General features: G+C 33.6%; 1 protein-coding gene across 4 annotated transcripts in view; it reads right to left on the reverse strand.

Moving 5' to 3' along the window:
• Positions 1-1,047: 1,047 nt before the first annotated feature.
• The window catches only part of LOC111634250 (RING finger protein 37-like), a 34,633-nt gene continuing 20,042 nt past the window's right edge, over positions 1,048-15,638 (reverse strand). The window contains exons 1-4 of one of the 4 annotated variants that reach the window (XM_023378985.1): positions 14,894-14,912; positions 9,731-10,044; positions 7,817-8,233; positions 1,048-4,810 (exon numbers count right to left, since the gene is read on the reverse strand). In XM_023378985.1, the coding sequence (XP_023234753.1) occupies positions 4,026-4,810; positions 7,817-8,233; positions 9,731-10,001 (1,473 nt within the window). In that variant the 5' untranslated portion in view covers positions 10,002-10,044; positions 14,894-14,912 and the 3' untranslated portion in view covers positions 1,048-4,025. Of the gene's footprint in view, positions 4,811-7,816; positions 8,234-9,730; positions 10,045-14,893; positions 14,913-15,027; positions 15,473-15,638 lie in introns of those variants that run through there. The other 3 variants (XM_023378984.1, XM_023378982.1, XM_023378983.1) reach the window with 3 other exon arrangements.

The following is a 15,638-nucleotide window of genomic DNA, read 5'->3' on the forward strand; positions in this document are numbered from 1 at the left end:
CTTTTCTACTGAGAAGGAACTCTGCGGCGGATCCCAACCAAAAGAGGAGTAAGACTCAGAATGGTTCTTCAAACAAACTTGGTCTAAGAATATCCAACAAGAGAGCAAGCTGGTCTGGAGAAAACATTCAAAGTGACATTCTGAATCAGTTGCAAGACTTACCGAACGGTCACCACAAACAAGAGAGCAGAGGAGAAGAGAAAGCTTCCAGTTGTGTCGATCTTCCTTCCATGTGTTCAGACTCATTCACTAAACCGCTGTCTGCGATGCAACCTTTGTCAAAACATGCTTGCGACACAATAGTAGAATGCGAAGAACCCCGATCTCTACAAGAAAGTGAGAGCAGTCTGTCGGATCCTCGTGCACATTATTTTCAAAACGACGTGACCTATAGCCGGAAGTCTGATTTTTGCCATAAATTACCGCTTTTAGAAAGTGAGTTGTAAAATAAAATGATATTAAGATAAATCTATAAGTGTTAAATTTATGTCTTGTAATACACAACATTCTGTTTCTTTTTCATGCCAATCTTAATTTCCCCAAAATAAGAGGGGTATCCAATGTATCCCCATAAAGACACTTGTGAAATTTCTAAGGCTCAGATTTGGACACTAAGGATGAGTTTACTTCTGAGCTAATTTTACTATTAGCACGCTCAATTCTGCACTATACAAAGGTCACACGATGAAAAATTGCATCAACCTGTGGCAAACATGTTAATAAGAGGTTCGCTGCCAATTTCCAACTGGTCTTTTAATCCAGACAGAATTACAAGAGGGCATTCAAAATCACAATTACCACTGTGCTTAATGCACATTACAGTCGACCCCCGTATAAGATCATTGATTATTCCGTTTTATATGAATTCCATGTTGTACGAGTCACTTAGATTTTACAAATACGTGTACCGGGCTGTGAACGGCTCACGTATTTGTAAAATTTAAGTGACTTGTACAACATGGAATTCATATAAAACGGAATAATCAATGATCTTATACGNTGGTGGCAATCTCTTAAGTTCATACAGCTTTTAACTAATTTTAAACAAGTACACTCTATTGAATGGCGATATTTTCAATTTCCGGCCCAGATAGCTAACTTTTGGCCAGCTCTGGAAGTCAAAAATATCACCATTCAATAGATCATATCCAATTGGGTGATCTTATACAGGTGATCCCTGTATAAGAATTTTATTTGCAGGGATGACTAATATACTGTGTTCTAGATCTATCAAAATTATTTGAAATATGAACTTAAAAAATTAAATTTTTTAGAATTACTTACATCAAAGGATCAAATTCTAATTTTCAATAGATTCGATCTTGTGTTCCTACAAATAGTTTTAATTTCATAATATCACTATACCGAAATGGATAACAAAAAATATAAAATATAGTACTTACGCAGGATATCTCATACAATTGTAATAATAAATTTATACTAGGGAGCAACACACTTTTTATATGATGTAAAAGCAGGGAGTTGTGAAGAATTTAATGAAACATTGATGGAAAGACAGCTATAGTTGGCAATCGATAGAGCGTGCAGCATAGAGACAAATCTGAAGAACCGACAGGCCGATCTGTCTACTGTATAATCTCCAAAAGATCCATCTGGACCAGATTCTCTTTTGAAGAAACCGAAAATTGAACTCGATACACATTGGCTTTGTCGTCCACAATCCAGAAAATACCAGCGTTTTCTGTGTTTTCACATGGATAATTTGCAGAACATAACTCTGGATTTTAAAAATTGCTGAACCCAAAGTGAAATCCGTGCACAACTTGTACAAGTACATCTCCAAAGATGCTTTTGGCAATTTTAGCAAGATGTATAATAATTTTAATTTGCGAAGTTGGCAGATGTTAGAAGTGTTGTTTTTCTCAACTGTCTAAGAGATTAGCAGACCCAGTAACATACATTAACATTTGTTCTGGCAGATCAAAAAATTCTACAGCAAATTGTCTAGATAAGAGATCCTTCTGGTGTCTTGAAGTCATAAGACAAAATAGCAATCATTACAAGTCACAAAGGATCGAGTGACTTTTGCAATGTATAAAATATATTGAGGTTATATATTTTATACATTGCATTTATATTTGATCCTCACAAAAAATAATTTGATTTGGCAATTATTATTTTAGTATTTGGCTTATTCTGTTGAATACATGGATAAGAGCAATGCTAGTCTTTGCCAAACATTCAGTTGTAGTTAGATCGCCGAAGTTAAGCAGATAAGGCCCAGATGCTTTATTCATACGATTAGAAAAGGATGCCGTCTCTTACTCTGACCTGAAGCTAGATGGCTCTGGTCAGAATATCCAGATAAACAAGACTGGTGATGGCAGCATCTGGCCTTAAAACAACCATTATGACTGTCCTCTGTAAGGGCATTGCAATCTCATCCAAAATGCAAAGCTAAGGTGTTTTTTTTTGTTTTTTAATATATATAACAATGAGCTAAATATTGAAATAATATAGATTACATGAGATTAGGTGCATGTTTGTACATAAATATCTGACCCAAAACACAGTCAAATCTCACTTTAATACCACCATTGTCTACCTCTGAATCTGATAACCAAGTCAAAGATAGTATTAAATTGAAGTACAGGACTGTACCTCAAACAGAAAACCTGTCCGGTGCAGTATTGGAATAGATAGGAAGAAGAACAATGAAATCTGTATAAAGAGCAGGGACAAACTGTATTTTGAGAACCACTTCCAACCTCGTCAGGGAAATGGTTCCTCCAGTTGTGTCAAGGGCACACATGGACAGTCTGCTAATATTTGTTTTTGTTGGAATTAACCAGATTGACACAACTGAAAACTTTCAAGAATTGAACAAGTGTCCAAGAAGAGTTACGAACATAATTCATGAAAATAAGAATAAAATAATACATTTTGCCAATTTGCCTTGCATGGATTAGTTAGTGAATTAACTAGAACCAATTGAAGAAAAAGTTAACACATTGATAATTATAGAGATGGAAGTAAACAATCAATTATTAAAATTACTGGAGATGTGAATCAGAAGAACTTGGTCTCTATTACTGTAATGAAATTAAAATTTCTAATGGTAGATTGAAGCACTAGTTCTTGGTAATTGAATTAACTCATATTCTGAGGATTGTATATTAGAAGTTTTTGCAATATTCTGATTAATGTATTTTATATTAAAAAGCAGAGAGAAGTAATTAATAAAGAGAATATTTTCAAGATTTCTCTTTGTATTACGTACCAGTTCAAGAAAAAGGCAATAATTTTCATAAATTCTGACAAAACATGAAATATTTCTGCACCTAATCCTTTGACCATCATATTTACCTATCTACACAGGAGATTTGGATCAAAATCTAATCTGCATTCATGATTTTACTTGTGTTACTCCAATTCTAGTTGACTTTATTATAGATCTGGCCCATTATTGTGTTAGTGTTTCTTGGAAAATCTAATTTGTATAGCAATTTGTTGACACCGGGATGTGGCAGAGTATAGATTGCCACAATTTCATTCCAGATGATGGATCAAGTTAGAATGGAATTGGTTAGAGTAGATGAGGAATGGAAGCACACCCCAATTCAACTACCCATAATACATTTTGGAGTCCAGACTGTATTCAAATTCAGATCCACTACAACAGTAGGCTTATGTCTAACATTTGGTCATCACAGGTGCTCCAAAATCACTACAATAGGTGTCCCCCGTCTCATGTATGCAAACTGGCAAATATCAATCGAAACTTTTTTGTATAATTTCTATAGAATTTATTTTAAATAAACAAAACACAGTAATATAAAATTACAAAATATTTTCCTTAGAATCTATCTTGTTTCAATAACTAATTTACCATTTAAAAAATAGAGAATGTAATTGCTGAGACATCACTCTGCATTTTATGGGAGTGTTCGCATAATAAATACTGTAAGGATGAAAGAAAATCTGGTATATTAAACAATTATATCAAATATAATTAAGTACTCTCAGTACAAACTGTAAGAAAAAAGGATATCCTCTTAAGTTTGTTATGCGTGTACCCGTACAATGTTACCAACAGTAGAAGGTGCATGGCATTTATCACAGATAACTCTAGTTTTCTTTGATTTTTGTACTAGGCATTCCCTGCATAGTAAGTGAAGACACGATAACGAGTAAAGAATGGCATCTGAATGACAGACGCAACATAACAGATCATTCACTTTTTCTGAAAGTGGTTTTGTGTACGATTTACAACTGCTCAGAGTTGCTCTTAACGCTTCATCCAAATTTGAAGAAAACTTTAAATCGTCTTCGTTCGTAGGAGAGGATGATGATTTCTGGTGTTCCGAAATAGGATTATAATAATTAAATATATTCATTACACCAGAACTATCATTATTAATGTTGAGTTTGTGTTTCTTTACACACATATTTGATTCTGGGGACGATCTCTTTGTTCCTTGCGTTGATTCCAATTTTCCATCCGAATTCACAAGAGACGATATTCTTCCCTTAGAATTCTCTTGTTCTTTGGTTCCCACGGTTCTTGGTACTTCCGAATATAGTTTATTATTTTTTAACAAGAATTGGTCAATACGCACTTTCAAACTGGCACTTGGAACGGGTTTCTGATAACTGTTAAAAGGTACGCCCGTAAATGGATCATTTGGAAATCTCCCCCAAGACGCTTCTGTTTTTACATATTTCTCCAAAGTCAACTGGTCAATGGTGTGCCCGGACGGTAAAACAATGGGTAACGTCATAATACTACAAGTAATGGGATCAATAAATTCTGCAGGAATGTCTAATTCGTCTTCATCCAAGTGATGATCTGAAATTAAAATTTTATAATTACTCTTAAACAGGTAACTAGAACAACTTTTTTATAAATTTATAATGGTATTGATTTAGAGGGGAAAAAAATATTAAAAACTTTAGTGTTTTGTAACTTTAATTGTAATGGAATCAAGAGAAAGCCTTCAGATCGAGAGGGGGGATTCACAAAAGGATCATTATTAATGACTTCCCACATTGGCAATATCATTAAAAGTAACAGTTTAATGATTTGACGTACAGGCATTCACAAAAGCTGTTGCAGAATATCATGATGCTAATGACAAAGTAACTAGTGTCTTGTAGCAAGAGAATGGAATCATCACTTTGGTCAGCCATGGTCAATAAGAAATTAGGTTTTACTTTTCATGGTTATAAAACATACTGAGTGATGGTAATTATGGAATGAGGAGAGCAATATGAAACATTAAAATTTTATAAAAATTTATGTATTATTTTAATGGCATGTCAGATTCATAAAATATATATATACCATTTAAGGTTCAATTCAAGCTCTGAATGAGACATTGCGACCTTATTACAGCTGTAGAGCATACCTATAGGAGCAAAAAAGTCTAAGGAACTATACCTCTACAAGCGAATCTTCATGAGATAGTCCCCCCAAATCAGTCGTGCGAGATCACAAGTTGTGTCACTCTGCTAGACCATCTACCCCACACGACTATGCCGACTTCAAGTAGTAGCCCACTCCACTGTTTGTGAAGTACTTGACGTTATATAATTTTAGGGGGTATGAGGGTTTGCCCCCACCTGGACACTGAGGTACTTGCTATCACTCGCACTGAAGCGCACGACTACATGCAGAGCATCAGTCAAGGTAAGCAATAGTGAGCCTTGACAATGTCGAACACACATGTTAAAAACTGACCTTTGGAGGCAAATATCTCACAAAGGGTCACATGTATAGGTATGGTTCCTTTGACTTTTCTGCTCATACAAGGAAATCTACAATTCAGGGGTCGAAAAATCCCTCATTTGGAGCTTGAATCTTACCCCATTTAATTGGATTGTGTCATTATAAGTTGAAAAATCACAAAAATTCCATAGTACAGCTGAAATTCATAATGATAAAAAAAGTAATATATTCTAGTGAAATTTTACGTAAATCATCACATGTATACACTATGTTGACAGAAGTATTGGGACACCTACTAATTGCGTGCTGTCAGAAAAATGGGATAAGAAAATGACCCAGAGAAACCACGGACAGTAAGCACAAAGAGTATTTCCAGACATCTGTGCCAGATGTCTGGATGAATGGTGTGCATGCAGAGTCAGATCATTGAATAACTTGGTCTTAGTAGTACAGAGCAAGAACAAAAGAATAGCTCTTGATATTTCAATCATATTCACTGTCATTTTAACTCAGAATGATAGCATCCAAGAAACGTTCAAATGCCTAGCACTTGTTCTCGAAAACAAGAACTTCCCCGTCAAATAGATCTAGATCTTGCATTTGAATACTCTCATCTTTAGTAATCACTTTGAATTATTGATGATTTGGATTAAACCTAGTAATAAAATTTTTTTACTATGTAAAAGTGCTTTTACTATAAACACAAATGTAGCTGTATGTCATTTATCTGGTATAGTTTAAAGATGAAAATTTAAAAAAATAATTTGGTACTGTGTGAATCCAGTTTACACAAACTTTACCATATTTTTTACATACTCATAAATTACTTTTCAAGCTCAAAAGTATAAATTTGTACCAAGAGTTGGACCACTCTGTTATATACATCTTGTAATAACCTAAAGTAGTATTCAATTTATCTTCAACATACTCAAACATTCCAAGAGGGATATTCCAAACATATAATTCCAATTTTAGATAAACACGTAGCCATTGTGATTATCACCCCTAGACAAGCTGAAATGTCAGTCTATCCACAGATCCCGAGTGAAATTTAATTGATTGTAATAACTAACTATAAATTGTGTCAAACTGAATTAACTATTAAAAAGTTTTTGAATAATCTAATTAGAATCTTATTGGCCAGACATCCTCAAAGTGTCAGTCTAGTGCTATAAAAATATTTGTTTGAAATAGATCTGAATAATCATAATTTGTCATGGGTGATAAGAATTGAAGCATCATTTCATATCCTCATGTTAATTGATATAATTAAGTAATGTGCCACTCATAATAGACAAATTTTTAACAAAATGATGTAATCTTTTATTAAAGATTAAGATGGGAGATGAAACTCTTATGTTGTGTACTTTTTGGATAATAATTAACATAATTACAGTAATTAAAAATGGTAGAATTATTTTTAAATGTGCTATAATTTATGAGATTTAAGGCATTTGATTTATTAGTCAGCACATGATTATTATTATTTATGAAATGGTACATTTAAGTGTACAGTAGAGTCCTGCTAGTCCGACTGTCTGCCTGATCCAAACATGTTTCAGTCAGTGGAGAGGAAATTTTCTCCAAGAGGTTCACTTAGGGTTGTTCCCCTTTCTCCTTCCTGAGTGAACTACATGAATAAGCTTCATCAAGCTTATCATACATTGAGGACCCTGCTGTTTGCCTCGATTTTTAACAGATTATTCTGAAGTAGAGGCACAAAATTGTTTGATCTTTGCACGATTATTTTCCAGTCGGTTATTGTGGCCTTGCCCACTCCAAACTCTACTGCCAATTTCATTGCACTTTCACCCTTGTCCAGGGTAGGGCTCTGATGTCATTGATGGTGTTGGTTCTATATTAACCATACCTGTTTTACTGCTTGCTTCAGCATTATTTGATTATTCGGCTAATCTGAAAATCTGCTAATCTGAACAGAGTCGGTCACAATTAGTTTGGACTAGCAGGATTCTACAGTATATAAAATTTTTAAAATACAGATAAAAATGATACAGAAATTTAAAAACATTGATACAAGAGAAGGAATTTGGAGATTGGACTGAATCAATGCACAAAAATAAAGATTAGTTATTTAAATTTACTAAAAAAGTGAGAAAATATATTTACCATTCTTGCCTATATCCAAATCCAAATTCTTTAATTTGTCAAAACGGTCTTTATCACTTTTAAACAGCGACGACGATGACGACGAAGGGAGGGAGTTCTGTTCTGCTTTCAGAACAGACATCACTACAGATTCCAGACAAGATCTGGCAGGTTGTCCCCAGACTTCTAATTTAGAGAGAAGGGGAAAACCGCTATGTGAAACTTTGATTAAACTTATTTGTAAAGAACCGATGCTGGACAAATTAGTATACTGCTTTGCGGTAAATCGTCGAGAAGCCACATCACCTGGTAACATATTCTTTGGTAACTTGGAAAAAAGTTTCCTCGGCGCATACTTGTTATTTGCAAACAATACATTACTTTCTATGATATTTGTACTTTTTCCTATTAGCTCGAATTTCTCATCTTTATCGTCATCTGAAATAAAGATTTAGTTTAAAATACTCGAGAGAGATTTGTGTGATGATAAAAATATTAGAATTATAAAATTTTAGACATGAATTAGACAGTAGATCCCCACTTTATAAAACTACTTTCTTTACAATTGCCTCTACTCCTCTACTTTGAACAAAGTTTTCTACTGTGGTATCATAAAATGCCATACTTTTTGAAGTATTACATATGGTACTTAAAACTGTACCGTTGACCTTCAATTTTACAGACCCATATATAATGGTTTTCAGAAACAATTGGCTAAATCTGCCTGTTCAGAGATATCTATGGGAGTTTAAATACAGTATCTGAGAATACTACAACTGTGTGCTAGGCAGCATATTGGCAGTCATTATTTGCATCTGTGCTAAATGCGACATTTTGTTTCCTTTTATATTTACCACAGTAGAAGCTGTTTATGTCCATTGTCACATATCATATACCCACAGTTACAAAACTGTGGCTTGTTAGCCACATATAGTTCACCTAGATCAGGAGTGGCAAACCTGTGGCACATAAAGAGAAATCACATTGCACATAATTTATCATATGATTTAGATTTATCATTTGTCTTTTTCAATCATACTTTCAGTTTATCACCCAATTCTCTTTTTTCAAACAGCTTTTTTTTACATTTATTCTAATTAAAGGATATTTGTTTGTTTAATTTATTTAAATATTGTTATTTGAAGTCTTAAACTTTGGTGCACATAAACATCTTTAAAGCTAATTATGCTTACTACACGGCACATGAACCCAAAAAGGTTCACCACCCCTGATTACCCTTATTGCATCTCTGGTATATGGGCCCTCCTACCTTATTTCTTAGCATTAGGGATCTGACATTGGTGTTATTCTTCTATGTATATATACAATATATACATAGGTTATGTATAAAATACCATTCCAATATCAGATGCAGCTCTTGCATACTTCTGATATATGATATACGACTCCCACAGATTAACAGAAAATGAAAGATATGGATTATAGAGAACAGAGCAGCTTGATGTAATTAAAATGGGCACAATTTCAACCGTATGCATACTATGTAAATTCTTTCCTTGGCAAGTGAAATTCAAGAGAAAAGTTGCAAGGCTGAAGACCAAATGTGCAAAACTAATGCTTAATGTAACATTACGATGCTTTGATAATCCTAAATTGATTGACTAAATAAACTTCAGAAGTAGGCATAAAACATATGAGAAAAATAATATGTGATAATGAAAAAACAAAGACTAAACATCATTCATTCAGTGCTATTTCTGTATTCTTAATCTTATAAAATATGTCAAATGCTGTTTAATTTGGCATATTTTATAAGATTAAGAATACAGATTTGATAAGTTATTACATGAATGGGTGGTAAGATGAGTTAAAGATGTTGGCCATTTTGAAAAAACTAACTTTGCTTTAAGCATAAAAATAATATCCGATTTAAATCCCATTTAATTAGTTCTATATATATATAAAAATACTTACAATTTGTCGGCCAATATTTAGACCAAATTTCCAAACTGGTTGTCTGATATTCTCCTAATTTTACACCAAGTAATACGTGACTTATTTCAATAGGTATGGGAAATTTAATAATAATATTAACCGGAGGTTTGATAAAGTATTCGGCACAAAATCCATTCTTTCTCACGGCCTGATTGATGGCTATTAAATTAGTGACGTCGTATCCGTCGCGGCATACGTGGCTGCTCGATATCGCTGGAGAATGATGTTCTTGACAAAAATTAACAGCCATCTTCAAGATGTTTTATATCTTTCTGCTGTAGCTCTGCATTTATCTGTAAGACAAATGTGTGTAAACATCAATACTGAAAATGACTTAAATATCTAGAATAAATGAAATTTTCTATAAAACAATATATATATATTTTTATTTATTTGTAATCTTCAGGGAAATCCAAAATAATTTGGTACTGTGTGAATCCAGTTTACACAGGCTTTACCATATTTTTTACATACTCATAAATTACTTAATCTGTTTAATAAAGTATCTTCTCAAAGAAAATAAATGTAACAAATAACAAGCAATTATTTATTGTAACATGGTCACAATGCCAGGCTGAAATCTTTTTATCATATTTTTAATTTATTTAATTTAAAATATATGCTCTCCACCTCAAATTACTGTTGTGTCTTGCCCCTGTACATCATATTTTTCCATTAGTAATGGAGTCATGCCAACCATCATCCTTTTGGGAAAAATTTTTGAATTGAAATAATTTGTCTTCCGGTTTGCGTCGGAAGTTCATATATAGTTAATCAAGGCCTTTGGCCCATAAGATTAATGAATAACAGATGGACGACAGTGGGAATTTATAGGTCTACAATGTTTGCAAATTGCAGCCTAATAATTCAAGACCATCCTACAATACTTTTGTTGAATTAACTTCATTCATGTCTGGAACAGATTATCCTATCAAACAAAAAGATCACAGCATTTAAACAGAAGAACTATAGAATAGCAAATTACAATAAAGTAAAACATATGTACAGTACCTAGAGGTTTTACAAGAGTGTGACTATCCATTTGCCTCAAAATCTGATCAATTAACTGATTAACAGCAGCAGTCTGGCTGGATAACACAGATAAAAACATCAATGCTTTGGAAGAAATGATATGAGAGGTTTCTAAACACAAGTTTGAATCTAGAATACATTGGCCTCAAGAACTTAATGGTTTACTCAGAAAACAGTTAGAATTTAATTAGCATAATGAAATTCAAATGTCAAATCTGATAGATGAACAAAAATTTTCCTAACTGGATATATGCCTTCATCTCATAAAAGAGAAATCCATAAGAAAATAATAATAATTTGTGTAATATGGTACTTATGAATATTACATTGACTTGGTACAGTGATAAACACAAAATTGACATTTCTCATTAGTAGAGAATATCTAACAGGCTATATCAAAAGATGATTACGTATTCATGCCGTGGATAACCACCATTCCTACAGTTATTCTGACACAAAATGGAAACTGTAGACATTGAAGTTAGTATTTAGCATCTACAAATTTCCAGTATTTCTCATCTCACTTACTCAATATTCATCTAGCAAATTATATCAAATATTTCCTGGGCAGCACTGAGTAACTTCACTTAATATTTATAAATCTAAACTGTACCATTAATTTCTTATAAACCTGTCTTTTAAAATCAAATGATATCAAAAATAATTTGTATCAATCATAGAATGTCATTCATTCAGTATCATTATAGACCTACTTTTTGTTTAACATTAAATCCTAATTTTCTTTAACCAGTTTATATAACAGAAAAATCTGAGATATATATTTATATTGCAGTTTTTCTGAGATATAAATATATATCTCATAAAAATCTGAGAAATAAAACTATATTATAATATACACTACTTCAATCACATTAACAATTTATGAAAATTCACCTAAAGTCTAGAGAATGAGTTACAGAATAGCACCAAATAGCCTAATTGTTCCTTATTAAAGTAGATTTATAGTCCAGTTACATCATCCAACTATAGTAGCAATATTTGAAGAGTTATGTTGTTCAATCTGCTATGAATTTGTAACCTTAGGCTTGCCATAAATTATGCACAGAAGTTATGGAGTCGAGCCAAGTATATTATTTATGATTGTCAACTTTTCCTACTTTTTACAAATGCTAAACTTTGTAGCGCAATATGTTTCGGATATAAATTCAAGATTTTGTATACATACTGTGCGGTAAATGGTTCCCAGGTTAATTTATCACATTAATCACAGTTGTGACCATTTTGCCAATCGCACGTGCAATAAACTAGAGACTGACACTTTACACATACATCGGTCTCTCTGTTAGATACATCAACAAGTGGTAACACAACAATTTTATGTATGCCACTCTGCAAACATGTTGGTATATAGAGACTATTAGATAGCAAATACTTTTCAGTCCTATCTTAATCACTTCATAACCTATTTTTCAATGTTAAATTAGAAACCATTCTATGATAAATTATACAGCAAAATCATTTAATCATTCTTCATTTGTGCTGGTTGATGTTAGTTTGGGTCCAACATGCAAATAATAAGTAAAAATTGGGCATATAGTACATTTAATGTTTTACATGTCATTTGAGGCCTAATTTCCTTACAGGCATTTTACAGGTATTCATAAAACAAAGGTCCCTAGAAATCAAAAAGCATCCAGTTTGCCAAATATACTCCACTAAAGAACACCATAGTTGCCATTACAATAATAAATAACATGAAGCAGTGTTGGCATGTCAGATTGAGCATACTTGGCCTCAATAATGGCCAGGTTTATTCATAAATTAATGTAATCTGTAGTCATTATCAGCATAAAACTTGCTAAGTGCTGCTTAGATGTTTCCCATAAATTAAAAATTATTAAAAAATATAAAGGACACATTGCTTGGTAAAGTGGCTTTAATTAATTAAAACAGTCAGGTAAACAAACCACTGAGGTAATCTGTTTTAAATGAAACAGACATTAGTTGGCTTATCCATTGTCTATTATTGTCATTGATTATGCAACTGTATTAAAGCCATTTTACCAAATAACAAACACATAGATTTCTTTTAAGAAGCAAGCAATTTATTCACCGATCAAGCACAAAAGCATTAAACTTAACTTGGAGATATATGACTCAGCATCTAACCTATAAATTGCATAAGCAATCAAAATTGTAAATAATTATAGTCATAATCATGTTTAAAAAATTTTTTCAATAAGTAATTTAATTGGACTGCAATTTTCAAATTGCAGACCCATAAATTCCCATTGTAGTCCATCCATCCATTCATTAATCTTAGAGGTCAAAGGCCCCAATTCGATTAACTATATACAGACTTCCAGTGTGGACCATAAGTCACATAATTTTTTAAAATTAATGTATGAATAAAAATTGCAGCCCAACATTGTCACCACATCACAATAAATAATTCTTTTTAACACATCATTAACTAATGTCACATTATATAGTAATCTTTATAAACATTAGAGTCTGTCACAAAAAAAAATTAATTAAGGATTATTTGCTGAAAATCAGCACCTTTAACTCTTCGTTTGGCACGAGTTAGGGTACAAATGCAGTTCCAAACGAGGAGTTTGGGAGTCCAAAGTTTGGGTTTTTGGGAGGTCCAATCCTCCCAAACCGTAGATCCCAAACAACCAAAACCACCATACATTTACAGCTCTGAACCAGACGTTTGGGACCTTATCAGAGCCGTAGACCACACTCACGAGAGCAAAAACATCAACGGAACCACACCACCAAATTCCACCCTTGGCAAGAACCATCTCCCTAAACAGGCCCACTTCCAAGTTGTATGTGATTGGCAGTCACATCCTGCCACAAAAGACCATTGGATTTAACTATTTAGCCCAGACGATTACGTCTGCTTCGAGTAGTCCACTCGACTGTTTGCGGAGTACAGTCGACCCCCCTATAATTACGGTCCCTATAATTACGATTCCTATAAAACTACGAAAAAATTGCTACCGGTATCCGTAAAAAATAGTAAAAGTTCCCTATAAACACCTCAAACGTCATCAGGCAGCCGAACTACTTTCCCGCCGTCCGTAGCGCCATGCTACGGAGAGATTTCTATCGTCTGGACAGTATTATATAAATTATATATAAATTAGGTACTGTACATATAATTATATATTAATTATATATAAATTAGGTACTGTATATATAATTATATATTAACTTATTGTAACTTTGTTATAATTAAATATATAATTTCCGCCGTCTAGCGTGGCGCCACGCTACGGAGATTTTTACGCTAACTATCGTCTGTCAGTATGTAAATTAGGTACCGTAAGTCTAATACAGTACTGTAATTTTATACATTTCTTGTGAAAGAAACATTTCTTATTCAACGGCGATTAAAATTATTTATATTAATGATGTCTCCGAAGTTCTACGAAGTTTTCACAGAAAAATAAGTTGTTAGAAATCGGCCGCTCTTTGCTGAGCTGTTCCGCGACGAAAACAATGTTGAGCAATGGCAATGTCGAATGGTGACACTCGGTAAGTAATCCTACAATTTTTTGTTTATAGCGTAGTTTATACGGATTATTCCCAAAAAATATATACGTATTTTGGAAATGTTGAGTCGGATTAGTCTAGAATCGATTAATTTTATGGAAGAAAATCTTTCAAACAGCCGTAGTCCGTAAACTTGACACGTGTCGGGTTGTGATTGGAAGGATTCGTAAGAAATCGGATTCCTAGAGAATGGAACGTATCTCTATCTTATAGGGGGGTCGACTGTACTCGGCACCGTACAATTTTAGGGGGTTGCGGGTGATCCTCTCCACCGAAGCACACGACTACACGCAGAGCATCGGCCAGGAACCGCAATATACCGATTCGTGGTAAAAACCAACCTTCAGAGGCAAATAACCGGCAAAGGGTCGCACGTACCGGTACGGTTCTATCATCAACAAAAGTTTCCACAGGTGCCAAATCCCTCATTCAGAGTCAACACCTTACCCTTTTAGGGGGTTGGGGTTCAAAGTTTAAATGTTTTTGGTTCAAAAATTTTGAGGTTTTGACCCCAGACACGTGGTTACAGCTCTGATAAAGTCCCATTAGAGCCGCAATTTTTCCGGCGTTATTTTTACGTACGTAATAAGTGACCTAGAAGTAACTTGGTCCTACGAAGAATAAAAATTAGCGAATTACGAGTTGTTTAAGTAATTATCTTCAGTAAATATAAACAAAAGAAGGAACTTAAATATTAATTTGCATAGGAAATTTACGTTTGAAAAGACTTTTAAATTACGTAACTATCGACTTACGTCGTCTCGGTTATTCCTCGTAAGTCGTTCTCGAGCGGTGGTCGAGATTATGGCTACTCTCTAACTACGAGTTGGCCGATTAGTACAGATCGATGTGTATACTTGGGATAATATCGTAATGGCGCTTATAACCCCTAATTACTACGTACTAACTTGGTAAAAGCGCCCTGTTTGCCGAATATGCCCCACTAAAGCGAGTAGTAGCCGCCATTACGACGGAATAAATAACATGATATAAAGTGTTGCCAGATGATATAAAAGTCCACGTAGATTTGACGTCATCTCTTCTGTTAAATGATGCCAAATTGGCGTAAAAGTGGGCAATATCTCAATGTTTAAAATTAGAATCGTAACCTACGAGATATATTCGAGGCCTGGAAACAGACCGAAGTCTTCGGACTGGCCGGGCCTCTAGTGTCTTAATGTCCTTGAGACAGTAAACGAAAAAAGAACAAGGAAAATTATGAAAAATAAAAAAAATCACGCTGGCCATTATAGATACATTTTTATATTTTTAAAAATTAATTAATTTAATTCAAATAATAATTTAATAATCAAATTAAAATTGAACA

This window comes from Centruroides sculpturatus, unplaced genomic scaffold, assembly GCF_000671375.1.
Source record: "Centruroides sculpturatus isolate CEXI.00-Female unplaced genomic scaffold, Cexi_2.0 scaffold792, whole genome shotgun sequence".
NCBI classification, from domain to species: Eukaryota; Metazoa; Arthropoda; class Arachnida; order Scorpiones; family Buthidae; genus Centruroides; species Centruroides sculpturatus.